General features: G+C 43.3%; 1 protein-coding gene across 1 annotated transcript in view; it reads left to right on the top strand.

Moving 5' to 3' along the window:
- ldb2a (LIM domain binding 2a) overlaps window positions 1–27,500 on the top strand; it is a gene marked incomplete at its 5' end in the record, with an annotated part of 113,600 nt that overhangs the window by 61,544 nt on the left and 24,556 nt on the right. Inside the window, one exon of the mRNA XM_080465536.1 lies at window positions 17,321–17,493. Within this exon, the coding sequence (XP_080321662.1) occupies window positions 17,321–17,493 (173 nt within the window). The remainder of the gene's footprint in view (window positions 1–17,320; window positions 17,494–27,500) is intronic.

Genomic DNA, 27,500 nt, shown 5'->3' with positions numbered 1-27,500 from the left:
CTTAAAGTGTACCTTTACTTTTAAAGAACCTTTATGAGCAAAGTTATAAAAATGCCCTCAGTGTTTGCGCTGAGCGCTGTGAGTTCACAGTTTAATCGTGAGGTGACAGCTGTGTTTTACTGAAATTGTCCAATAAATGTTTTGTCTCACAGCTTCTGATGCATTTGACTTGTATTTTATTCTTATTTTTTTGACTGTGGAATATAAAATGTGGGAAACAGAACGATGACAGCCGTCCGTTGCTCCTCATATTGTTATTTCTAAGAAATGACGCGCGTGTTGTCACTTTTCCTCCGGTTTAGATCTCCACTCCTGTCCTTTCCGATGCGTTTGGCGACGCTGCTGTTTGTCAGAGTCTTGACGTACAGTTAACTTGAGTTGACTTAATCAGTTTGCCAATGATCTAATACCTCTCCCTGTTGACTCTCTAATGGCGGCTCATGACGGGCATTTAGATAGAGATATGAGTCGATCAAGACAGACGTTTGTTTGCCAAGTAGTGTCGGCTCTCCTCGGCCATTGATTGGGCTCGCAGATCAATATGTCAGCTCGGTTTTCATCCATGCATCTTTCCCCACACCAATCATCAGCCGTAGCGTACACCCAGGGCTAATAATCGATTTTAATAGTATTTTTAGCTTAGCTTATTGATCAGAGTGCATACCGTCGGTCTAAGCAAGCATTGGTTTGTACACACGTCACAGACTGAAGGAAAAAAAATCAAAAATCAATATTACCTATGTGAGCCTGCTGATCTGCTCTGTTTTTCAGGCTCGTAATCTGTTTGCTTTAGTCTAACCTCATGTGTAGGTGATGAGGTGACGTGGGCCGTACAGTAAATGGAAAGGGGGAGATTATCCTCGACAGAGACATTAAATCTCTGCTCAGTCTTTTGAGCCACTCGGGACTGGAGTCACATGGGAGCCGAGCTCCAGTGTCTTAAAATGTAAAACTGTGCAGCTGAAGTGTAAAGCTGGTCTCCGGGGAAAACGTATGCTTCAAACAGTACGACGCACTCCATAAATTAACTCCTGCCCGTGATCCCTCATGTCTCTTTATATTGACACAATCACCACAAAGCTGCTTTCTCTCTGCTCTTTTCATTGTTTACGGTCATCTGGGTCTTTTAATATTCATCCTCAAAGAGTCCAAACGTTTCCGGGTATTTTCTTCTTGTTTGATGTGGAAGGTGATGTTTGTTTTGATTGTTTCTGTGTTGTTTATGACCACCGCGCACTTTTGTTTGTGTTTCCAGACTGGATTTATTAATATGTGTCATTAATTGAAACAAGCGGGTTTGTTTACTCTAGTTAACAGAGCAGGATAGTGGTTATCTCTGTTTCCTCACATTGTGAGAATCCCCGGTTCAAGTCCGGGCGATAAAGGGAATATATTATGATATAGAACATATATTCGTCCAATGTACGCAAGGTTTTTGTCTTTCAGTCCAAATACATGCTTTTCAGGTTAGTTGGTGACTTTGACTGCCCTGAGGTGTGAGTGTGTGTTTGTGATGGACTGTGACCTCCAGGTTTGATCTGAGTCCCTGTTTACATGACAACGTTTCATTTTTTCCTTTTTATCCTTTTTCTGTTTTCGTTTCAGAAAAGTTTTGCGTTTACGCGACATTAGTTTTCATGTTTCTCGTGGGCTCTCCACCTGCAGGAAGGTTCTTAATCGGTGCAATATGATCTGGGTGACGGTGTTCAGACTGACACCCCCGCCACCCGGAAACGGATAAGTGGTAAAAAATGGAGGGATAGTTTTCATGTAAGGCCACTAGTGGGTGCTGTTGTTATGGACTGGGAGTCACGACACTCTGGAGACAAACATTGTTTGTTGTTGTCCATTTACTGAGCATGTGCAGAAGAGTTGGATGAAGCGTCACAGAAGATGGATGTAAGGAAATATTTAAAAGTTCTCTTATCCTCCAGCAGTTCACCTCCTCCTCCTCCTCCTCCTGTTCACCTCCTCCTCCTGTTCTCCTCCTCCTCCTGTTCACCTCCTCCTGTTCTCCTCCTCCTCCTGTTCTCCTCCTCCTGTTCTCCTCCTCCTCCTGTTCACCTCCTCCTCCTGTTCTCCTCCTCCTCCTGTTCTCCTCCTCCTCCTGTTCACCTCCTCCTGTTCACCTCCTCCTCCTGTTCTCCTCCTCCTCCTGTTCTCCTCCTCCTCCTGGTCTGGTCGGTCCAGAAACCTTCAGTATTCTAAGTTTCTAGCTCCTCCTTGATTTTCCTTCATTTCAATATTGGATCATAGGAGCTGCATTCAGAATCTGCTGTGTCTGTGTGAGCTGGACTGGCTCCGCCCACACATGCCCATCTTGGGAAGAGGAGGAAGTACTTCCTCTCGTGGTGCCATGTGCCAGAGCAGAGCTGCCTAATTGTGGGAGGAGTCAAAGGGAGGGCCTACCTTGATTGGGATTGGCTAAACCCCCGATGACACTATATAGGGTTTGATTTCTGATTGGCTGCTTGGAGCAACACACTTTTTAAAACCTGAAACAAGCCGGGGAGAGAGAGGACAGACTGTCTTCACTTCTGGGACGAGTAGTACTGCTGGAGAACCTCTAGGAAGTCATTTTAGCAGAACATGACCCTTTAAGCATCCTGACACTGTCTTTCCACTGAACCTCACAGGGAATCGAACCGGCCACCTCCGGCTCCTCAACCTGCGCCAATCAAACAAGGAGGCATGTCTGATGAGGGTTTGCAGGATGCAGACATTATGGATCATCCAGTGTTCCTCCTTCCTCTCCCCCTTCTCATTTCCATTCTTTTCTCTCCTGCACTGCGGAGAGCTGTATTTGCTGCATAATCGCCCACTGAGTACTCCCGACTTTCTCGCCTACCCCCCCCCCCCCCCCCCCCCCCCAACCCCCCAACCCCCCCACTTCTTAATTTAGCTTCATTCTGTGAGCTGTGCTCCACCGGCGCCGCTGTTTAATCGTCAGCGTGCCGGACAGGTTGGACAAACAGCGCTGACAACTGTGAGAGGCCTGAATCTGACTCCTTTCATTCACATGGAGACGACGCCAATCATTAAAAGTGCATTCTATCCAGCAGGAGTGATTGATAGCACAAAATTAGACTAAAAAAAACAAAAGGCGATTGTACTTTTACCGAGGTGAGAAGTCGCTCAAATCTGAGGTTGATGAAATGACTGCACTTCAACACAATAGACGCTCTATATTTTTCAGAGATGAACTTTAAGTAATGACTTCCAGGTAATGACTTTCCTTTAAAGATTCCTCTTGTGTTTTCTGTCACACACACACACACACACACACACACACACACACACACACACACACACACACACACACACACACACACACACACACACACACACACACACACACACACACACACAGTGTTTAGAGACACTGTGACAAACTCTCTTTCATAGTTGTTTTTATTTCAGTTACTATTTCAGCCGGCTGCGGTTCCAGTTTGACTCTGAACTTGATGAAAAAAATGGGATTGATGCTCGGTGATTGTTTCACCATCAAAGTGTGCAGCTGATTTGACTCCAGACCTGCAGTGTTTCCTGTCTCACACTCTTATCTTCAACCGTCGCCTTCAGCTCTCTGAAAACACGCGACTCTCCTGCCGTTAGTTACTTACAGTAGGTAGTACTGTACATATATTCCTAAGAATTATAAATCACTGGTGTGTGTTCCATTAGTAGAGCAGCTTCCATAGTGTCTCGTGTTTTTACACTCTAATACCTGAAGCAGATCAGTCGGAGGTTTTTGCTGGATGTGATCCCAGCTGATGAGTGAAGGCAGGTTCCACCTGGACAGGTAACCCGTCCATCGCAGGACAAGCACAGACACTCACACACACTCACACACACTCACACACACACACACACACACACATTAACACACACACACACACACACACATTAACACTCACATGCGATTTAAGGTGAAATTAGTTTTTTGGCTCCTGGCAGAAAACGATGCAGTTGGTAGAAACCCGCTCATGCTCAGGGAGAACATGCAGGCTGGAGTCACCATGCAGCTCAAATAGTGTTTCACTCATTCACTCATAAAGAAATATAATAAAAGAAACTGACCGCAGAACTTATTCACTCATCTTAACATGTTTACATCTCTGAGTTCTTGTATCTGCTGTTTGTCACACACCGGCTCCCAGAGGGCCTTGTTACAGGACATGTGCATGTGTGAGTGTCAGTGGATAGCACACACACACACACACACACACACACACACACACACACACACACACACACACACACACACACACAGATATACAGTATATACCCTTCCTTGAGGAATGTACAAGGACACGTACGGCGGCCGGACTGACGAAACGTGCCGAGACTGTAAAGCACGTTTTCAAAAGAATTCCCCAGTTTTCTGTTTGAAATCCACTTAAGTCCACATTTTGTAAAATATTTGCTCTCCGACACTGAGGTATACGAGTTCAACCCCTTTTTTTTTTTTTTTTTGCCTTTTTGTTAATGTTTATGGCAATAACAGAAGAAAATGTTCTGAAGGTTGACACGGTCGCAGTGAAGGTCAGTTTCCCCACAACAGAACGTCTTGTCTGGTTTATATTTACACATTTTTCAGCGTCATCTTTGGTGGCTGTGAAGCTTTTCTATTTCTCTCTGGCTGGAAACAAAAAGATTAAAAAGCAAAAACAAAGCAAAACGAGACACCACTCAAATATTAACCATCAGAAAAAATTTAAATGATCCTTTAAAAAGTCCCTTTTTCACAGTTAATGAGCAATTAAGGGAATTCAGACAGTTTTTCCAATTAGTGATTTTGTCATTAGTATAAACAACATTTAAATAAATAATCAATTAGCTGATTTGATGCTGCACATGCTCTGCATCTGATTGGCTGATGAGTTAATGAGGTTTAGTATCACAGTCAAAGTGGTAAAATGTTCAATTTGATATTTAATTCTATAAATAGCAACATTTTAAATGTTTATTGCATAGTACTTAATACATTTTTTTACAATCAACAATTATTACAGATTGCATTGTTCATCCTCCAAGAAATCCCCTTCATGTGTAATAAATCTTGATTACCTTTATCTATAGATTCTTTTACCACTCTTATCTATTAACACTAATGAGCCTTTTTTCTCACTGAAGTCTATTATAAAATGTTCATTAAAAGGAAATAACATTAAGAAGGCTCCTGACCTGAACCGTGTTAGACTGACTTTATTGCTGCAGGTATTCAGTGTTTTTTCAAACCAGCAGTAAATTGATCATTCGACTCCGTGTCGTCTCATTGGTCCTCCATCCAGCCTCATTGTGGCTTTAAAACTATTAAAAACACATCGCCGGCCCACACGGCGACATGTTCCTTCAGTTCTTACTCAGTTTAACATGAACCTTCCTGGATGTGAGATATTCAACATGTGTATTAATCCACAGCACAAAATAGTTCCTAACAAAGATTCTGTTTCACTCGCGAGCAACAAGCAGTCATATTAGTCGCTAATCAGGAATGTGGTGATATTCGGTGACTTCCACATGCACAGCGTGTCTTACTAGTCATTTGGAGGATAGTTTTGGGTTGTAGTGTGTAGAATGTGAATTTAACAGAGTGGAATCAAGTGAAGAGTCTCGATTTGTCTCTTTTTAACCTGTGGTTGATTAAAACAGAGGTGATTTTGTTTAGTTTTGCAGTTTTCATGTTGCATTATTCCATTTAAAAAGCACATTATGGTGTAAAGAGCTTTCCTTTGTCAAGTCACTGCGTAGTTACCAAGTATCACAGGAGGTTTAAGGAATGAACCAACACACGCTGCGTTTTTGGCTTTTGAAGAGACGAGATGAGCAGAATAACACACACACACACGCACACACACACACACACACACACACACACACACACACACACACACACACACACACACACACACACACACACACACACACACACACACACACACACACACACACACACACACACACACACACACACTTCCAGCCAGCGCTGTGATGGTTTCTTCATGTTTAGAGGAGGAGAGTGTTTCTCTGTATGTATGGCTGTGTGTGTGTGTGTGTGTGTGTGTGTGTGTGTGTGTGTGTGTGTGTGTGTGTGTGTGTGTGTGTGTGTGTGTGTGTGTGTGTGTGTGTGTGTGTGTGTGTGTTGGGGAGCCACTGGCCCTCCTTTCTTCTGACGCCCTGCTCTGGCTTTGCGTCGTCCTCGCCGCCTCGCCGGCTGACGGTGCTGGCAGGAGTCCTGGGGACCGACGGGGGGAAACAATCCCAACAAAGTGGCATGAATTAATTTGACTAATTAACACCACGTTAATTATTTGTAAATTGCATGTTTGGGTACACATTACTTGAGAGACATATGCTGCTTGTCGTGTTCGCCCAAACAAGTGCCAGCTAATCTGTATCTCTGTGGAGAGCGCCGGCGTCTGAAGCCGGGCCAATCAGCGCCGCACAGGAAGCAGAAAACACATGAAGGAGAAGCGGAGAGGGGGAAGTGAGGTGAAGAGCAGCGCTGAATAAACACCAGCGCCAATTATATTCCATCTCATCTGTTCTCCATTCAAGTTTTCTTGTCTTTCCACGATTGTTTGTCTGAAGTTTTGCTCAGTTGGTGAGTGTAAAACCCCACTGCCTTTTAAAGGAGGAATAATAGCCCAACGGGGGGCTGCAGCACGAAGCTGGTGTCCTCCGTCCAGCGTCCGTCCGTCTGTCCGTCCAGCATCCGTCCGTCCGTCTAGCGTCCGTCTGTCCGTCCAGCATCCGTCCGTCCGTCTAGCGTCCGTCTGTCCGTCCAGCGTCTGTCCGTCCAGCATCTGTCCGTCCGTCCAGCATCCTTCTGTCCATCCAGCGTCCGTCCAGCGTCCAGCGTCTGTCCGTCCAGCGTCTGTCCATCCAGCGTCCGTCTGTCCGTCCAGCGTCTGTCCGTCCAGCATCTGTCCGTCCGTCCAGCATCCTTCTGTCCATCCAGCGTCCGTCCAGCGTCCAGCGTCTGTCCGTCCAGCGTCTGTCCATCCAGCGTTCGTCTGTCCGTCCAGCGTCTGTCCAGCGTCTGTCCGTCTAGCGTCCGTCTGTCCGTCCAGCGTCTGTCCATCCAGCGTTTGTCTGTCCGTCTAGCGTCCGTCTGTTCGTCCAGCGTCCGTCCATCCTGGCCCTGCCAGCCCTCGTCACACTCACAGACACATTCACTTCTTAATAAGTGGAGGAAATAAATAGAACTCACCCGTCGTCTGACTTTATTCCGTCACTCCTGGACGATGGAGGAAACGTGTCGTCCTGTCGTCGTGTTGTGATGTCGCCGTGTCGTCGTGTCGTGATGTCATCCTGTTGTCATGTCATCATGTCGTCATGTTGTCGTGTCGTCGGCCTTCATTTATCTCTTCTAATTAAGGCTTCGTGTCACTGAAACACGTGGTCGGCTTTAGGTGAAGTATTGCAAATATTTAATACACGTCTTCTTCATGGGGGTCTTTCTGTGTGGAGCATGTTCTTCCCGTGTGAGTGTGTGTGTGTGTGTGTGTGTGTGTGTGTGTGTGTGTGTGTGTGTGTGTGTGTGTGTGTGTGTGTGTGTGTGTGTGTGTGTGTGTGTGTGTGTGTGTGTGTGTTCCTCCAGGTACTTCGGTTTCCCATTCAGCACTGCTCTGTGTTCCTGCTACGGGAAGGAATTTCTCTCCTGGGATTATTACAGTGCTTTAAAATTGAACAAAATAAAAAATGAATGTACTTATTGGAACAGTTTGTTTCCGTTACTAAAATGAAATAAAACCATCAAAGCCTGACATATTAATGATATAATGAAATATGCAGTTTAAAGATCCATGAAGAAATGTGTTACAGCTTTATGGATGTTTTTCTTCACCATCGTTTGCTGTTGTTTTTTTATTTCATTTTACAGACTAACTTTTGTCATGATTTTCTATAATAATATATTATACATATAATATAATATATATAACAAGAACATTAATAGTGAGACTGGTCACAGCTACGACTGATTGACTATGAATTAATTTTTAAGGTGATAATCTGTTAAAACATTTAAAGATCATCAATGGCAGCCAACTAAAATCCAATAAATCCATGACAGAAAATGTAAAATGTTGAATATTTAACAAAGATCTTTCACCACTTTGTCCCATTTTAAAGACTAAAACATAATGCCATATGTCTCAGTTTAATTCTCTGTATTAAACTCTGAAGTGACTTTCATTGTTGAGTTATTTTATTAAATTATTCATATAATTATTCTTTTATTCAACGTAATCGTTCCAGGCGACACTTGAGCAAGGTGATTATATCAACAGTGAAAGACCCACTGATATTATATCAATAACATATATTTGACTATTTTCTAGATTGAACAGTCACATGACTTTTCTAAAGCGAGGCGGTTTATTTACATGTTAAAATTCATCAATGAAACCTGAAAGTCTATAAAGTCCCTGTCATTTGAGTATTTAGTGGATATTATTCACCACATTTATTTCCACTTTACAGAAATAAAGAAGTTGTTGAATGAATAAATAGGGAGATGAGGCTGTGGTGAATGATGAGCAGGATAATCTACATACCTGTGGATTACAGGTAAACAAGAGATGCAGATTTAAAGTGAGAAGCAGAAGCAGCTGAGGAAGATCTTTGGGAAGAGATTTGAGCGAGAAGACGAGTCGTGTTGAGTTGCAGGAACTCGGTGGAAGTGTTTTCCTGAGGCGAGGAAATACTGGAAGCTCAGCCTGAAACTATCTGGAGGGAAACGCAGGATCAGTGTGTTTGAAATGATCCCAGAGGTTCGAGCATGGCCGCCATTACATGCTTCTCTTTCACCCCGTCAGCCCGGCTGCGCTCGCCGGCGTTTTATTAGGACAGTTTTTGGTTGAGGAGACGCAACTCCTCTCTGGTTTGGTGAGGCCGTCACGAAGCAGATCTGTACCCCCCCGCCCCACCCCCGCTCACCGTCTCACCCATCACCCCTCGCCGTACCTGCCTCACTCCCCCCTCCCTCCCCCTCCCTCCCCCTCGCTCGCCATCTCACCCTCTCCATCTCTCACTCCCCTCATTGACAAGATTTTTTTTCATCCTCCCTCATAGTTTCCCTCGCACACTCGCTCTCTTTCATCCCTCGCTCATTTTTTCTGGCCCAATCCCCCCCCCCCCCCCCCTCCTCCTCCTCCACCCCGCTCTACCCCTCCTCCCCCTCCCCCCTCCCCCTCGTCTCCTCAGAGCTCCTCCACATTAGCAGTCAGCTCCAGTCCTAGACATACTTTGTTTTTCAACCGTGGTGGAGACCGAGCGAGCGAGAGAAAGTGGAGGAGAGAGAGCGAAAAAGAGAGAGAGAGAGCATCATTTACACAGGCAGACCAGCAGCCCCCCCCCCCCCCCCCCCCACCCCCCACCCCCCCCCTCAGCCACTGCTCACGATGCCAAACATTTTATGTGTTATTTAGTCATGCCTGACTTTATCGAATTTGAAAAACATGCCAGTCACGGGTACAACCCCCCCCCCCGCCTTATTCTTTCCCCCTACACCCGACTGCTAACATCATCCTCATCTTCCTCCTCTGTTCTCTCTCTCTCTCTCTCTCTCTCTCTCTCTCTCTCTCTCTCTCTCTCTCTCTCTGGTTTTAGTCGACTCCACCATCCAGGTCTGACCTCAAGAGCCTCTCGAGCCGCTGTCTTTGGGGACATTTCACTTCTAAATGAAGTTTTATTCTCATACACACACACACACACACACACACACACACACACACACACACACACACACACACACACACACACACACACACACACACACACACACACACAGACATACACACACACACACACCTCCTCCTGCCCACCCACCCTGGGGGAAGGGGAGAAAGAGCATAATTCCAGCCAGCAGAGTGTTGACTCTAAGATGGATTATTTCTGCTTGAAATCAGAGGCCATGTGCTGCTGGATAATGTGGCCGTCCCCGTTTTTTCTCTCTCCCTCCATCACTGTTCTAATGATGGAGATTTGACGGGCGGGAAAATGCAGAGGAACAGAGAGACTTGTGTCACTCGGCTAAAGGAAATCCCAACATGCTCAAGCTGCATAATCCCAAAGTCAGGATTTATTTTTGTTTTGTTATTTGCTGTTATTTAACGGTGCGGCAGCGCTCGGTGGGCAGAGCAGGTCACTCACAGTTGCCAGGATTAGAGTTGATTTCCAGTTAAAACCAATGGTGCTAAAAAGAAAAGACAACACGGAGGAAATACAGGCAGACATGTTTATTTTAGCCTTCGTATGAGTGAGTGACTTCATTTATTTTGGTTTTATGGCTATAGAATTCTCAAAACGTGTGCAAGGAGTCATGTTTCTGTCACTTTTTTCCCAAGATAAATTGAAGTTTTAGTGTCTGGCAGCTCTTTACTCTGGTGTTTTCTGTTGATCGTAGTGGAAAAGTCCACCAGGCTCTATTTGTTCTCTTTCTCGTTCGTATATCATTTTATTGTAGATATCTTAAATAGCAGTGACAGTATAGAAATATAAAAGTGAAAAGGATTTCTAACAGTGATTTTAACCTGCTGGTTTACACGATGACGTTTTAACTGAAAACTCATTGTTTTTATGTTTTCATCTCAGAAAAGATTCACGTTTCCACGGCAACGTTCTGAAAATGATGCCCGTCTACACAACAATGGTAGAAATACTGAAAACAAATGTAGTTAGCTTGCCAGGCCAGTAGTTGGTGCTGTTGGGATTTGTGTTATTTACATACACTGTAAATACCGTCCCTCCCTGGGACACTTTAATTCTTAAATTTACTTCTACATTGTTTTCTTACTGCTGTTTTGAACCGATTTTACTTCCTTGTTTGCACCATTTTACTGTTTTGCACCAAACCCACCAGAACAAATCCCTCGTGTTAAGAAAACTGTACTTCTGATACTGATACTGTAATAAAACTCCACACACACACACACACAGCAGAGAACAATGAGCTCTAAACATGAACAGGAGAACACGAACGTTCTTGTGGACAGACCATCAAGATGGATTGTTATTTCGGTGACTGTCAAAATAAAACTACTGTATCCCAGGAGAATATGGACTGAGAGTCAGGAGTTGTTCTAGCTCGTTATGACGGTCGTGGTGCTCGTTTCCAGAAAGTCTTGTTTTCGGCCGATTACACAGCAACGGAGCCGAGCATTTCCTAAAAGTTCCACTTTGGGAGCTGTTTTCAAAATGTTGTGTTGTTGCCGTGTAAACAGGCCCTTCATGTGTTTGTTTGCTTAAGGTTAAACTCTGATGGTGACTGACACTAACATTTATATTCAGCTTTTCCAGCCTGACTTGCTGGAGTGAAAGTTTCTACATGTTTACTTCAGGTTTGTGTTTTCAGCTGTGAGAGCTGATTGTTTGTTTGTTGGTGATTGTTACAATGCATTTACTCACTGAAGCATCCTCATTCACTCCAACACAAATATGTGGGTGTATTGTTGTTTTTTAGCTGCCAAATCATAGTCATTTTTCAAAATTAGCCTTGCTCCTCTACAATTTTTCCATGCGCCCCCCCGGTAGCTGTGAAAGTGCTCCCATGGGCTGCAGTACCCCCGGCCTGGAATCCATGATTCAGGCGGCATCGCAGCCACGTTCAGCGCTGCAGAACAAAACTGGCTCCCGTCATTCATTCATTCATTTCAAGGAGGCGGCGGGACGCCGGGGCAGGAGGCTGCAGGACAAACATCACAGCATCATCAAGTGACATGAAGGAGAACTTGGCTCACTTTCACTGGGAATGAAATGCTTTTAGAACTTCTTAATGTGAAGGTCGTGTTTTTACGTTTTAGCTGTGAGGACACCCAAAAATAAAAAAAAACATAAAATTATTAAAATGTTTAGAATTTGTTCTCTGATTTGCTAACTGCCCAAACATATTATCTTTATTAGGCTGTGGGCCCAAACTGGCCGGCTCCACTCTGGACTCCCAGAAAACAGTTAAAACACATTAATTTTGCTTTGGACACGACACTCAGACTCAAACTGAGATATCAGTGATGCTGCCATGAAATATCCTACCTGGTTTTTAACAAAATGGCCTCAAAGCCATGCTGTGAGGGGGAGTTAGTAAAACCACCCAGAATGCATCAGTTATAGGAGGTTTCTGCACATTTAACTGGATTTTGCACCAGAGGTTTCATTAAAATGCTCTTTATATTGATATTGGAGTCATTTTCTGCATTAGTTGTTTGGTTTTGAGAAAATCTAGACATTCCCATCACAGAAACTCTCTGCCACAACAATCAAAAGCTTTAAAGTTTCAATTTAAGGGTAATTATGGCTTTATTTTAAATGTATTTAAGGCTCTGGAGGTGAATCGGTCAGTTGGTCCTGCGATGGACTCTGTGTAACCAGACAGTTTCCACAGATCATTTCTTAGGAGCTTTAGAGGCACCATTGCAAATGTGTTGGTTCAGATCCTAAAGGATATGCAGGATATCTGTGTGTTTACTGCTACTAACATTGGGAAAGGTGGGAGTTTATGAAATAACAAGCACTAAACTGAAACGACAAACTGCAGGATTTAAAAGTTTCTGCAACGAGACAAACAAAATGTTTACGGGCCAAACAGTTGCGGGTTCAGATTCCCAGTGCTTGGCTCCACCCCCTCCGGTGACTGCCGGTCCTGCCCTCGAGCAAGCCAAGCCGCCGGAGTGGAACCGCCCGCTGATGCGGTTGCAGAGCGACTCTGCTGAAAATATACATCGGCGCTCGGCAGAAAAAAAACGAAGCCTGGAAGAGCGGCAGGAGGAATGAGGGACGAGCCGCTCTGCAGATTGAGTCTGAACGGCGACTCAACAAGTCGCCTCAACTGCAGTGTTGAGCTCTGCAGTTTCCAGAAGAGGCTGCAATTTCTCCTGAATCCCGAGTGAGAGTGAGTGAAAGCTGTTTGACGCAGCTGCTCTCTGCCGGTGGCGAGCAGAACCTCCCGTTATATTCTCATTAAACCCCAAACATTCACGGCTCATCCTTCACTGTGTGTGTGTGTGTGTGTGTGTGTGTGTGTGTGTGTGTGTGTGTGTGTGTGTGTGTGTGTGTGTGTGTGTGTGTGTGTGTGTGTGTGTGTGTGTGTGTGTGTGTGTGTGTGTGTGTGTGTGTGTGTGTGTGTGTGTGCACCCACCATCTCCAGTATTTACTGGAATCTGATTTCTTGGAACCAAAACAATTAATTGCTGAGTGATTGGAGATCACTGGATCAACAGCAGTGTTCACGAATCACTTGTTGAACAAAATACCAGCTAATCCACTTTATTAACACGGTTCTTTGCTTGTTTTTCTTTCTTAATCTTTCATGATGGTGAACTGAAGAGGTTGGTTGTTATTGGTCCATTTACCATTTATTAAGAGCAGCATTGCCAAAGACCTGTTGAATCATTTCAGGTTGTTGTTGGAGGTAAAGTGGGATTTTGATGTGGTTTGACTGACGTGTCCAGCTGAGCTTCGGCATGAAAAACACGGTTTGGGTTCGTGAAACTCCTAATTAGAGTGAAACCTGATTCTCATTTTGTCCTAATTTACTCTAATCGATCAACTTACAGCTCTGATATTTTCCTGATTCGACGTTAGAAACTGAGAAAAAAAACTTGGTTGATTCGGTGCAATAAAATATCTCCAAATATTCAGAATCTGTGTCTTTGCAGTGCATTCATAATGTAATGTGAAATGTGAGCCTGGCGCACTGTATCATTCGTTCTCCTGCTTGAAGCCGGCGAGCAGATAGAAAGCAGACAAAGCCGCAGGGCTGTAAAACACTGAAGACGCTCTCTCCCTCCCAGACTCCTCCTCCGGTTTTCATCATGCAGCCGGCTCATTGTCTCTTCAGGCTTCCAGCACAAAGTTTGCTCTGCAGAAGTTGTCCATCTTAATAATTCAGTTTAATACCAAACTAAGTCCTGAAATCACATCATTCTGAAAAATCTGAGGGAAAATTCTCCTTCAGTTCCTTTACTCTCACTCGCAGGAGAAATATGTAAAACCAGTGTTACATGACATTCTCTGTTTTATAGGGACTGGACCAAGAGGTCAACTTTAATGACAACGTTTCAAGAAATCTTTAATCTTCACTGTGATGGACGATGTATTTCACCTTCGAAGGCTGAAAGATTCAATTTTATTTATATAGCATCAAATACAAAACGGTCACTTCAAGGCACTTTTACAGAGAAAAACCAACAATTCAACATGAGCAAGCAAAGAGACAGTGGAACGGGAAAAAATCCCTTTTAGCAGGAAGAAGCCTGCAGAACCAGAGTCGGAGGAGGAGACCTCCTGCTGTTCTGGTTTGAGTTGCATATTCTCCCTGTGCACATACTGTATGTCTGCTCCCGACACTCCAGCTTCATCCACGGTCCAAAAAACAAGACATTTCAATTCACAAAATCCTGCTTGTGCTTTTGGATCCATTGAGCATCAGACCATGAGTGACAATATGTGGAAACGGGAAGAATGAAATGAAGGAGTCGTGCGTCAGATCTTGTTTTCACAAGAACGATCTCCTGGAAACGACACCGCCGCTGCGTTCGTGTGCCGCCATTCGCTTGACGTGTTGGTAGAGAGAGTGATCAAACATGTCAGAGGATAAACCTGAAGAGAAGCTGGGTTGGTGTGTGTCTATTCTATTCTATTCTATTCTATTCTATTCTATTCTATTCTATTCTATTCTATCTGCCCTGTGATGGACTGATTTTTCCAGAATGAAGCCGTCATCAGCTTCTTGTAACAGACCGACAGAAGGAGCAGCGTTATTCAACAGACACAGAAAAGATCAGAATTAATCTACGATTATGGGTTTTAAGTATTGCTCAGAGGTTAACTAGCCGCCCCGACACCAGGACAATCAATACATTTCAAGACAATTCAATAGTTTCTGTAAATCTATAATGTCCCTGTTGCTCTGAGAGTCTTAATTCATGCAGTACCCTGACCACATTTAGCCCGCAGCTCGCTGCATTCACCAGCAAATTCATTCAGATTGGTTATAATTGCTCCTGCTCTGCTGAAATATGGCCGGTGATTTGTGGAGGTTCATTATTCAGTGTCGATAAACGGCTTCACTGCGTGTCATAAACACTGGATGTGAATGAAGGCACGCTCTCGCTCTCTGAATATGTACATTTGACATGTGTCTTCCCTTAAAGTTGCTCATTAAAATCACTTTCAAAAGTTCAAAAGGGCAAAAAAAAAAAGAAAATTAGAAGATGAGACTCCATTTACATGTCAGGATTAAAAGTAAAGAGGTTAAAGTCAAATCAATACTCAGAGGCCTGGATGAGCTGCGGACTCTGATAGATTTTGTATGAAGTAAAAAGGATCACACAAGAAAAACATTTTGCTCTCAAACGTTTATTCAGTTTCATTCATATGAAGATCTGATCAGCTTCTGCCTCCTCCGGAGAGGTTTTTGCAGCCATTAAAATGTTTATCTTGGTTAATGGATCTGAGGCAAATATGTTTTCTAAGCACTTTCTTTGGTTTTATTTCTCTCTGTTCGCTGCTTCTCCACCGGCCTGAGAGCCCAGCTGGAGTTTGAGCTTCAGAACTCTACCATGTAGCATGTAGCATGTAGCATGTAGCAGGGCTCTTTGCTTTCCGCTGACGTTGCTTATGCATGACACGTGTTACTCGCCAGGTTATGCAGTATCGATACTGATACGTGACACCGTTATCGGTGCCGCTGAGATGTCGTTCAGAGACATGAAATATTCAGATTAAAATCCTATGTTTGTCTTTCAATGCAGTAAAGTTCATGTGAGCAGTTTGTGATGTCAGAAGATCAAAGATATAAAATATTCTGCAGATTAAAGTGAAGAAACGTTTCACTTGTGTACATTAGCAGAGTAACAAGAATCCCGAAGAAGCAAGGAGCCCGTCTCCACCACAATATTCAAAAACATGTTAGAAGTTCACTAATTAACAAACTGCATCTCGTGGCGTTTTAATCCAAACACAAACAGGAATGTGGTGGAGAAACAGTTTGCTGATTTGTGGTTTAAAGACTTTCGCCGGCCGCCTCCTGCTGCTCCCAGGATTTTATGCAAAGTCGGGATAATTGTCTCCGACTCCGTCGTTCACTGATTTAAGAGTGAAGATTGAAGCGTGTCATCAATCTTCTCATCTACCTCATGGCAAGAGAAACTGATTATTCCTGGAAGAGTTGCTCCTGGTTGGAGTTTAGGGTGGCGACCTGGTTTCATTGATCGATCAGGTCCTAATTTTACTGATCCTCTGCAGCCTGTGATCATGTGACTTGTCATCCATGTAGCACCGCATTATGTAATAATGTAATTTATTTTCAACTCATTATATAATAATGCCACATTTTGTAATTACTTATTGCAACAGTTATTACAAAATGTAGGTGTTACACTTTTTTGGCGGGGACAATGTAATCAATTGTTTCATTATGTAATAAACTTCGTCCTTTATCCGTATACATGGTTCAGAAAAAATTAAGATTCAGTTGGACTTGAATTCTATGTCAGTCGTTGTTTTTGTTCACGTCGTCCTGCCAACATAACAATGGTGGAACGCAGGAATCTAAATCAGGATTACTTGACAGATCAGCTGCTCAGGCTGGACCATTTGGCCTACAAAATAAATCTACGATTTTTTAAAAGGAAAATTCGAGTTTCGATTTGATTTTCTTATTTTTTTCTCAGTGCACTTTAAAATGACTGCAGACATCTTATATATTGTCAGAAGTGCAACTTTATTGCTGTAATTGTCCTCAAAGTTAAAATGCATATAAACAATCCTAAAATAAAAAGTAAACGAGGCTCTGTTGTTCAATCAATTTAAACTTTAAGCAGGTTTAAGTGCAACAGCAACTATGGAAACCCACAAGGAAGGATAGAACAGAACGCCAAAATCCAAAAAACAACTGTGGGGAGAAAAAAAAATTAATTTGCAAAATAAAAATCTTTTTTAGCTACAAATTCAATCAATCGATTAAATAGATTTTTTTCCAGCCCTTTCAGCTGCCAATGTGGCTGGTAGAAGTTTAAAGTGTTTCCACCAGCCAGTTCTTTTTTCTTGAAGAAATCAAACCAGATTGTTGGTGCCACTGAGTGCATTTAATCATTTAACCCACATTCTGTAATAACTGTTGTAATATCTAACAAGTTATTACAAAATACGGCATTGTTACATGATGACTGGAAAATAATGACATATTTTCCCATTATTACATAAAGCGGCGCAGCAGTGCTGCCGCGGTCGTCTCTCGCCACGCCGTCTCTCGCCACGCCGTCTCTCCGTCCTCCACTCAGCTCCTCCTCTCCCCCCTCTTGTCTCCCTGCAGCCATCGGCCGGACGTTGATCCCCCGTTACTTCAGCACGGTGTTCGAGGGAGGCGTCACCGAGCTCCACTACATCCTCAAACACTCCAAGGAGTCCTTCCACAACTCCTGCATCACCCTGGACTGTGATCAGTGCACCATGGTCACCCAGCACGGGAAGCCAATGTTTACAAAGGTAACTGCTGACCCTCGGCCGCCGCCGCCATGAATAATTGATCACAAGCTATGATAATGGCCCGGGCCCAGTGTTTAACTGGTTAGAGATCAAATCCATTTACACCCTCTTGATTCCCTTCTCTTTCTCCTCCTCTGTTTCATTTGCTCCCCGGGGTTTTCAGGTCATACCTGCTGTTTAAACATCACACCTCAGGATTCTATGACACTTTGGTTTGTGCTGCTGTCATTTATTCTCAGCGTAGCACAGAATGTGCTTTATTATCTGTATTCAGCTCCATACCTTCTACATCCTCTGTATATATTTATATATAAACAGCTGTTAATAGTGGTCTAATCTCAGTTCTTGTCATTCCCATCTATCTTTCTGTCTTTAAATACTAATTGATATAATTAAGTTGCCATTCAAACGTGTTTTATGAGTGTAATTGATCTGGTTTGTGTTAAAGAACAAAACTCAACTAAAACGCATGTGAGTTGATCTGAAACGAGCCCAGTGGCACAGAGAGAGGTTTGTGAGCGGAGGGGTCACGGTTCGAGTCCCAGCAAAAGGCTTTTTAACCCCCGCAGTGCTGCCAAGTGCTCCTCGGGGAGAGGTTAAACAGAGAGGACAAGTTTCACAGCGGCGTGTCCGTACGGCGAAGAACTGGGCGAGTTATTCACCCCTTCTTGTGATTCTACACCCTCAGTAGATACAACGCCACTGGCACGTTCAAAACACGTTCTGTTCTCACTGTTTGAAGATAAACAGCAGCACAGACAGATGTTGACCTGTAGAACCTCTGAATTATAATTTGAATGTTTCTGCTGTTGTAAAGAGGAAATGGTCTTTTCACCTTTAATTGGGCTCTTCATCATGTTTTCTATCATCTGCATTTCTTTACATTGTGTTCTAGTTCGGAGGTGTGAAACATGAGGCCCGTGGGCCAAAACAAAGCACCAGGCAAATTGCAAAAATTTAAAAAACACAGATTTATTTTTTTTAACAAATTCCTTCCGGGTTTTGGACACAACACGACACTAAAGTGAGATCTCGGTAATGCTGCCATGAAAGACGACTACCTGGTTGTTATCAAACTCGCCTCAGAGCCGTGCTGTCAGGGGGTGTTTGTAAAAACACCCAGAATGCAACAGTGATGGTTTTCTGGACATCTCACTGCTTTTTGCACCAGAAGGTTTTATTAAAATTGGCTTTATATTGAGATTTTGATAGTAATTGTTAGATTTTTGGGAAAATATAAACATTTTCAACACAAATACTCTGCGCCACAAGAAAGACACAAAAATTTAAAGGTTGTTACAGCTCTATTTTACCGGTCCGAACCGCTGAAGATGAAATGTGATTGTATAAACTTCCAGTGGGAGGAGGTAGACTAGAGCACATGATCAATTGGAAAAACATATGTAAAGCTCACATTTTGTTTACAGAAATGATGAGATCTGCTTCCTAAATACATTTATTAAGTGATATTCAATGTACTTTTTACTAAGTAACATAAATGTTGGAGGATTTTCTTAAATATTTTTTGGAAAATGTGTTGATTTTGCTCAGTTTTACAAAAGATGTGACTTTATCATTCATCATGAATGATAGATAAAAGTATTTTAGTAAATAACCTTTAAAGGGTTAAAAATCTCTAATATTGTCTTTTAAAGAAGAGCTAAGTTAATCTGGTTGACTTTTGGGTTTAATTCCAGTATTGAATTTCCTCTCTCTCTCTCTCTCTCTCTCTCTCTCTCTCTCTCTCTCTCTCTCTCTCTCTCTCCGTTTGCTGTCCTTACCCAGAAATGTAAAAATTCATGCAAATGAAATGTCACACGTCTCTTAATATTTACCCTCCTCTCACTTATCAGTGTCCTGACCTCCTGCGAGACCTTCCAATTCTCTGGCATTTCTCATGTTAAAGATGTGGACTGATTCCTGAGCCCACGGTTACTCCAAAGGCAGCGCCGGGGGGGGCGTGAATTAGACCTTTGAAGAGCGCGCTTTAGTTCGACGCACAGCGAGACGAGTGCAGGAAACACAAACTGTGCAGGTGAAATAATCCCCGGCTGACAGCGAGGTCTTGTGAAAGCACTAAAGCTGAGCTCATCTGCTTTTGTCTTATGGGAGCGAATCCCCCCGCGAGCCCGAGTGAATATCTGCTTCGCCACAGACTGATCCAGACGGCTCGCTGACTCTCAGCGTTCTTCTGCTGACTGTCTAAATGAATCTGAGGCGAGATACCTTGTCAGCGCCGAGCAGCCCAGCTAAAGAGATTCCATGTTCCCTGTACCATGAACCCCGAGCTGAGGCACCGGACCGGATTCTTCTGACATTAAACGGCTGTACGCCCTCTTGTTTTCAGGACTGACAGTGTGTGTGTGTGTGTGTGTGTGTGTGTGTGTGTGTGTGTGTGTGTGTGTGTGTGTGTGTGTGTGTGTGTGTGTGTGTGTGTGTGTGTGTGTGTGTGTACGCACAAGAGTCTGAAATTAAACTTTTTGGCTGACCTGCAAAAGGCACTGAGACTGAGAAGTGAATTAAAAAAAACATCACAGTGCAAAGTTTAAAACAGAATAATTTATCTCGCTAAATTGAGATTAGAAATATTATTTCTGTTAAAGGAAAATGAGACAAAATTTCAGTGACAGTGAACTTACAGTTAAATAGATTCAAGTATGCAGAATGTGTTTTGTTTTTTTTTTTTTACCAAGAAAACAGACAAAAGCACCATTTGCGCCTATTTTTCAGTATATTGCCTCATATAGAACGATCTCACTGGGTCGTTAATGGAATTAGTTCAAGCTGTGCAAATTGGGGGCAAGAGAAAGAGCACTGTTAACGCATCGTTAAGTCACCAGTAAACCTGTGGATGAAAACATTAGCAGTGCACGGGGAGAACATGCAAACCCAGAGTGAACCTGGACCTTTCCAACATGCTTCTTGCTCCATTAACACTTTGCTTCCCACGTTGACGTGATGCTGCAGAAATCAACTCTTTCCATTGAGCAGTGGGCTCTGATGTGGCAGGCGTCCAGCCTGCGTCAGAGTGTGTTTGTGCAGCAGTGTGTTTCCATGCATGAGCGGCTGCGTTCGTACGGAGGCCAGGCGGGGTCACCGCCGAGTTTCTGCTGCTGCAGGTGATTCTGTATTCATGTGGAGGATGGGGGGGGGGGGGGGGGGGGGGGCATGGCTCTTTGTGTTATCAAATGAGTAAGAAACACCTTCAACAGCGCCCTGCACAGGAAATGTATTTTATTGTTCTTTATCAACAAGGCTTCTCAGAACACCAGAAAAGGAAAAAAAAAGAAAAATTCAACAACAAAAACATAATATATTACAAGTGTCCGATATTAACCGTACAGAACGGGAACAGAGCGGCTCAGGCCCGGTCAACAAAAAGCTAAATTTGATGCTCGCAGCGCTGCTCTCTTTTCATCTTCACCTAAATTGGATGAGAAGAATTAATTCATTAGAAAAAAAAAAAAGAAAAAAAATTCCAATAACTGAGCGTGTTCTCCCTGAGCTCCCAGCAGCAGCGGCAGCGAGCCTGCAGCTCTGGAGGCCCGAATCTCAATCAGCTCTGCCTCGCCTCGCTTTCCTCCACCACCACCACCCTCCTCCTCCTCCTCCTCCTCCTCCTCCACTCTACCCCCTCATCTTCTTCCCTGACTCGCTCATTCTCCCCTCGCTCTCTCTCTTTCTCTCACCCCCTCTCATCACCACCACCACTCTCTTTCCCTTCCTGCTCCTCTACCCTGCACCCTCCACACACACACACACACACACACACGCACACACACGCACACACACACACACACACACGCGCACACACACACACACACACACACACACACACACACGCGCACACACACACACACACACACACACACACACACACACACACACACACACGCGCGCATCCTTCATCCCTAGAGAAATCATCCCCAGCTCCCAGCTCACTCTCTTGTGCTCCTTCTCTATCTCTCTGCCTCTATCTGTCTCTTTCTTTTCCTGTCTCCACCGCTGCATGTCTTTTAAAATTTATAATTCTGACCGTAGTCAAAGACGAGTTCAGCTTCACTCAAACTTCTGTATCATTTTCATAGTTTTGGACGTTGAACACATCCATAAAAATAGCACTTTATTCACTTTTTAATTGGTGAGATCTGGAACTGACAGTGTTAAAATGGAGTCAGAAGCACTGATATATATATATATATATATATATATATATATATATATATATATATATATATATATATATATATATATATATATATATATGCAATAGAAGTCCGTAGACGTAGTCAAACTTAGAATTAGTTGCTTCTTCACGCCACAGGGATGCTCCAATGAATCCAACAGGTATTAAATAAATTCCCAGGTTATCCAAACTCTTTTAAAAGAACAAAATAAAAGATAATTTCCACGCATGTTTCTTTGTTTCTCACTCTCTCCTATACATGTGGCAGGATTCACTGATTGTTTTGCAGCTGCTTCAGGAAGCGTTTTCTTTGAGTAACTGTAAATCCTGAGAGCAGAAGCTGTGTCGACTGCGACCTCACCTGAGACTCGTTTACCTGCCGACACATTTCTAACGTCTGCGTCCGTCCAGGGGAGTCGCGGCCCGGAACAGGATGTTAATGTAAACATGTTGTGAAACAAGCGCTCCGACTGCAGCAGTGAAATCACATTGAAATGATCCTGTTGAATAATTCAGTGTCATTTGAACGCCGGAGAAATCAAACAGGAGGTAGACTTTGAAGGTAGTTAACGTGTTGGCGGGAATCCGTCTTCCTCCATCTTTGTGGCGCTGCTCCTCAGGCGGGGTTGGCTAACGAGGGGCGGGGCTGTCGCTCGCAGAGCGCCGGCGTTCTGCAGGTACAATGTGTGCGGCCGCTCTGGAGGCGGCGAGGTGTTGACAAGGTGTCACGGGGCGCCAATTTGACCAGAAACCTCCCAGCCTCCAGGTCCTCGCCGCGGCAGCCCAGCTCCTCCATTCTGCACCCAGCAGGCCTCGTCCTCTCTGGCCGGACGTGTTGGCCCGGGGGACGCGGCCCTGGTTACCGGAGAACAGCGGCATGCTGGGAGGGGAGCAGAGAGCACAGGGCGAGTTCACGACACGGTGATCACAGCTCAGGTGGATTTGATTCCTGGGGAGGATGGGGCTTCGCCTGGGGACGTGTCGTCTGCTGCTTATTACACATTCACTTACCTTCACTCTTTAAACTACAGCATCTTGTAACTAACTATATATAAAAGTACTGCTTACATCACTGGTGTCAAAGACATTTTAGTTCCGGAGCCACATGAAGCTCAATCTCATCTCCAATGGGCCGGACAGTACAACAGTGCCAGGAGAACCTTTTTTTTCTTTTAAAAGCCAATAATTAGTATAGAGAATTACTATAATCTCAACATAAAACCAATCTCAATGACACCTGCTTAAAATGTCCAGAAATCATCTCCTATTATTAATACACTTTGCAGGATTTAGCATGTTGCCTTTAGTACTGCTGGTTTGGGTTTCAGTGTTTAATATTCTTTAACAAATTATAAAGTCAATGTCTTCGGTGTTTCATGCTGTTATTTCATGGACCGGATTGGAGACTCTGGCAGGCCTGATCTTACCTTTACCGTCTTTGAGTGTTTTTAAAAGTGCTACACAAATAAAATGTATATTTATTATTTATTATCATTATTATTATCTAGATGCACAGATTCAGATCTACAGTCATCAAACTGAGCTAATAACCCGCTGTGGATTGTTTCTTAGTCTGTAGGTTAATCCTAATACACTCTACTTTAGGTTAACTACACAGTTTACATCCGGCCGTGGTTTGACAGTTTGATCATCTTATTATTGGGCTCGGATGTGCAGCAATCAGGAAAGGAGAGACTGTAACGGAAGCCACGGTGCATCTTTAAATAACTCTCCTCGTTTCGTCTGCAGAATGTGTTTCTGAAGAAATAATCCCACCCTATTGTCACGGTTTTATTACAACATGAGCGGGAGAGTATTCAGATGGGCGCCTGTTCTGGCAGCAGACGGTCAGTAGAGCGTCTCAGTCGCCTCCTCACAGCGACGCTCCACTCCGAGGCCTGACGTGTCCTCGCCGTCGCATTCATCCTAAACAAACCTGGTTTTTTTTTATTTACAAGTTTAAATGTGGTCCACCGTTCAGTCGTCACACTGAGTAAACACATTAAATTATCTCCAAGCAACAGCGCCGGTGATGCATTTGTTTTAAGGCTACACTTAATGATCCCCCCCCCTTTTTTAAATATCAGTTAATTGATCAGTCGCTTGTGCTTTAAAATGTCATCCTAAATGGCAAAATATGCAAGTAAGTGAAGCAGGAAACACCTCCACTGACAAAAAAAATTTTTAATCTGATTATCATCCCAAATGCAGTCCTCTAATGATAAACATGAGGGTTAAAATCCAGACTGAGCATGCTCAGTCGGGTCTGATTGTGTTTATATTCAACATAAGTGGTCATGAATGCTGATAATAATCGATTTAACGACCTTCAGCTCCTCTCTTGTTAATTGATTGTCAGGTTAGGGTACAGCGTTGAATCGTGTCCCCGCAGCAGGACGCTGTTATTCTTCCTTGCTCTTTTGAGCCGGAGATCCCGTAATCTCAGCCCCGTTGTGTGGAAGATTTATGACCCGGCTCTTAAATCAATGGGGACTCTCTCTGTGAGGGGCCGGACCGTTTAATGGACCACTTTTTAATTCAGGGGACTTTCCTCCTCTTAGTTTTCAGAAGGAAACACGATTCAGCTTTACAAACGGTTACAGCCATGTGAGAAATATTAGATTTTAACCAATTGACTTTTACCAAGGAGAATTAAATAGCATTGTATGATTAAATCTACACAAAAAAAAAAAGAAAACACGTTGCCTTGGCTGTTACAGTGTCTGACACATCTGTGACACCAAGACAGACTCATGCACATTTACAGCACTTGGCAATTAAAGGGATTTTTATTCTGATTTAGGTGGTTTTTAAATGTTTTTTTCTTCTTCACGACGTTGCAGAGAAATAAGAGCAGCAGTGGAGGCAATGCTAAGGACTCAGTAGGAATCAATAGAGCATTGTTGTTTCACTGTAGGCTGCAGCACCTGGAAGGACAGCAGCTCACCATTAAACACAATCCACCTCATTTCACCGCTGCTGGCTGAATAATAGAAACCCACAGAAAGCCACACTTTCAGGAATGATGCAAAGCGTTGCTCCTTCTCTCATACATGCTTAAATATTTGGTCCTTTAATAGGCTTGCACAGGCCCGAGGGCAGAAAACTCATACACCAAGTTATGACAATGATGCATTTCATTTCAAAGGAGAAAAGAAAAAAAACAAAAAAACTGAAGAATTCAACTTGTTTGTTTTTGTTTTTCACCTTTTAACAGCAACATTGAGTGTACCGGATTAATTACAACCATGATACTTAATTAAAACATACGCCGAGAAACCTGAAGATCAGCATTAATTGTTCCACCAATATGGGAGGAATAGGAACTTTCTATAAAAAAAAGTGTGGAGAGTTTGTGTTTTCACTTTTAATTGCACTTTTCTTTTGAATGTAATGATTGTTTGTGGTTTAAGGCTTCTCCCAATAAACTCTAAAACTCATAAAAATCAAGCTGCTGTCCTTTATACTTGAGTCAACGAGCTAAGTAGGGTTTTAAATTGTTTATTTGGCCTGAGAAATCGGAGAAATTCCTCAGCTCATGAAGGAACGTTTCAGTTTATCACAAAAATGAAGAAGTTCTAACTTTTCTTCAAAGTGGGAGGTTTTGTTCTGGTGTTAGAGCGTCAGACGCCATCCTGCTTCCTGGGTTTCACATTGAGGTCACATCGTCTGCCGCAAAGCTGCTGGAATAAATAGAAATATAAAGACTATTTTCATTGTCCATTAAACACCACAGATTATTTCCAAACATTGCTTTAGTCTAATCCACACTTGTCGAGCTCAGACGAGCCCATTATCAGACCGGGCGGATCCTGTCGGCAATAAAACCGCTGGATCTCCACATTAGAAGACTTTCAGCAGGAATTCACATGAAATGAACGTTTTTTAAACAAGTGACAGAAAGTTATTGTATTTCAAAGGAAGGAAGTGAACATCCGACGACCAAACGATGGAAACGTGACATCAAACACATTATCAATGATTCCCATTCACACTGTAATACAGTGCAGTCCTCAGAGGGGCGCCAGAGAGCTGCGGGTTGGTGGGAGGGGTCGGGGCGACGCCTTTTCCCTGAAGACCTCCCTTGTTTTTAATTTTCGAAGAGAAGTCATGGTTAAAACAGAACGTGAAGGTAAAACTAAACCCTGCATTTATTTCATCTTTTATACGAATAATGAAAAAATGCAATAAGATTTAATGTAAAACTATAAGTATCGGAGAAATGACAGGGATTAATAATAAAAATAACAACTTGTATTGAAATGCATTTCCTATAAATGTAATAGCATTAAATTAAAATGATTAAACTAATAATACAGAACTATAAGTGTAACCGCTATAACAGTAAAAATAAAGACTTATCGTACATTTTAAATGAAAAGCATCTAACTTAATGTTAATGTTAATCCCAACGCCGCTCACAGCTTACGTTACAATAAAGCATCAGGAAGTTTGAACACGGGGGCTGGAATATGTTCGGAGGTCATTATAATCACACTTTAAAAACCTGAAAATATCATTTAAAATGGAATCGAACATCGGAAGTTAAACAGCAATAAGCTGTACGATGCGAAGTGAGGGACGTCCATGTGACTGTAAGTCTTTACTACTATTCCAGTGATGAAGAAGTTTAGAAACATGAAATCATGGTCGAGTGTATTGTTGTAAATTCTTCATTTCTCATTTTGTGCAGTCAGACGCTTCTCTAATAGCAGGTCCCATCAGTTCCCCTGAACCGTGACACACGTCATGGTGGAAACTCAGCTTTCTCTATATGTCCGCAGTGTAATCTCACTTGTCTGGATGTGTCGGGGAAAATATACACCGTCGCACAGGAAAGAGCCAGAACATTATCCAGTATTCAGAGAAACAGCGTGGCTGCATTCACTGCTTTAGTTCTTTTAGTTTTTAGTTTTTTTTAGTGCTGTTCAGCTTCTATTAATTCCTTTTTTTTTTCTTTTTTTTTTTGTTAACTGAGTGTGTTGGCACGTGACCAGCAGAGGTAGATGGATGGGGGGGTGGACGAGGGGGGTGGGGGTGGGGGTGGGGGGGATGGCCGCTAGCCTCTTTCTTGTTGATCCTCAGGAGACCATCTGCGCTGGGGGCATTGATTAGAGTGTGTCTGGTGGGATTACATCTTTGCTGTTGCCATGCCAACTAATCAGCTGATCCCCCCTCCTCTCTGTCCTCTCTCTCTCTCTCTCTCTCTCTCTCTCTCTCTCTCTCTCTCTCTCTCTCTCTCTCTCTCTCTCTCTCTCTCTCTCTCCTCTTCGCCTGGTTGTCACAGCAACGAAATACGGGAGAAGCGTGAGGGCCCGGCGAGCACCGAATTCAGCTAAAGGGGCGAAAAAAATGTTTTCTCCCCCTCTCCTCTGCTCTCTCTCTCTCTCTCTCTCTCTCTCTCTCTCTCTCTCTCTCTCTCTCTCTCCTCTCTCTCTCTCTCTCTCTCTCTCTCCTCCTAATTGGCAACTCTCTCTGACCCGAAGTTCTTTTGTCTCTGGCGTAAACACCACCCCTCTCCAGATTACATTTATTTTCACATTTTAGAAATAGCTGGATGGTTGCGAGGCCCAAGGACAGACGCTCTGAATGAGAGAAGCGAGCAGCAGAGTAAATATTGGAAGCATAATAGCTCCATACTACAAAGTCCTTGAACGAAATCCAAAAAGAAAGAGAGAGAGAGAGAGAGAGAGAGAGAGAGAGAGAGAGAGAGGAGAGAGAGAGAGAGAGAGACACAAAAACACTTCCAGCTTTATTCTTCTTCTTTTTCTTCTCAAATCTAAATCATACCCGGCCAATAAAGACTGATTTCTTCTTGTCT

Source organism: Lipophrys pholis, assembly GCF_963383615.2.
Source record: "Lipophrys pholis genome assembly, chromosome: 6".
Lineage (NCBI taxonomy): Eukaryota > Metazoa > Chordata > Actinopteri > Blenniiformes > Blenniidae > Lipophrys > Lipophrys pholis.
This window is presented reverse-complemented; position numbering and strand designations above follow the sequence as displayed.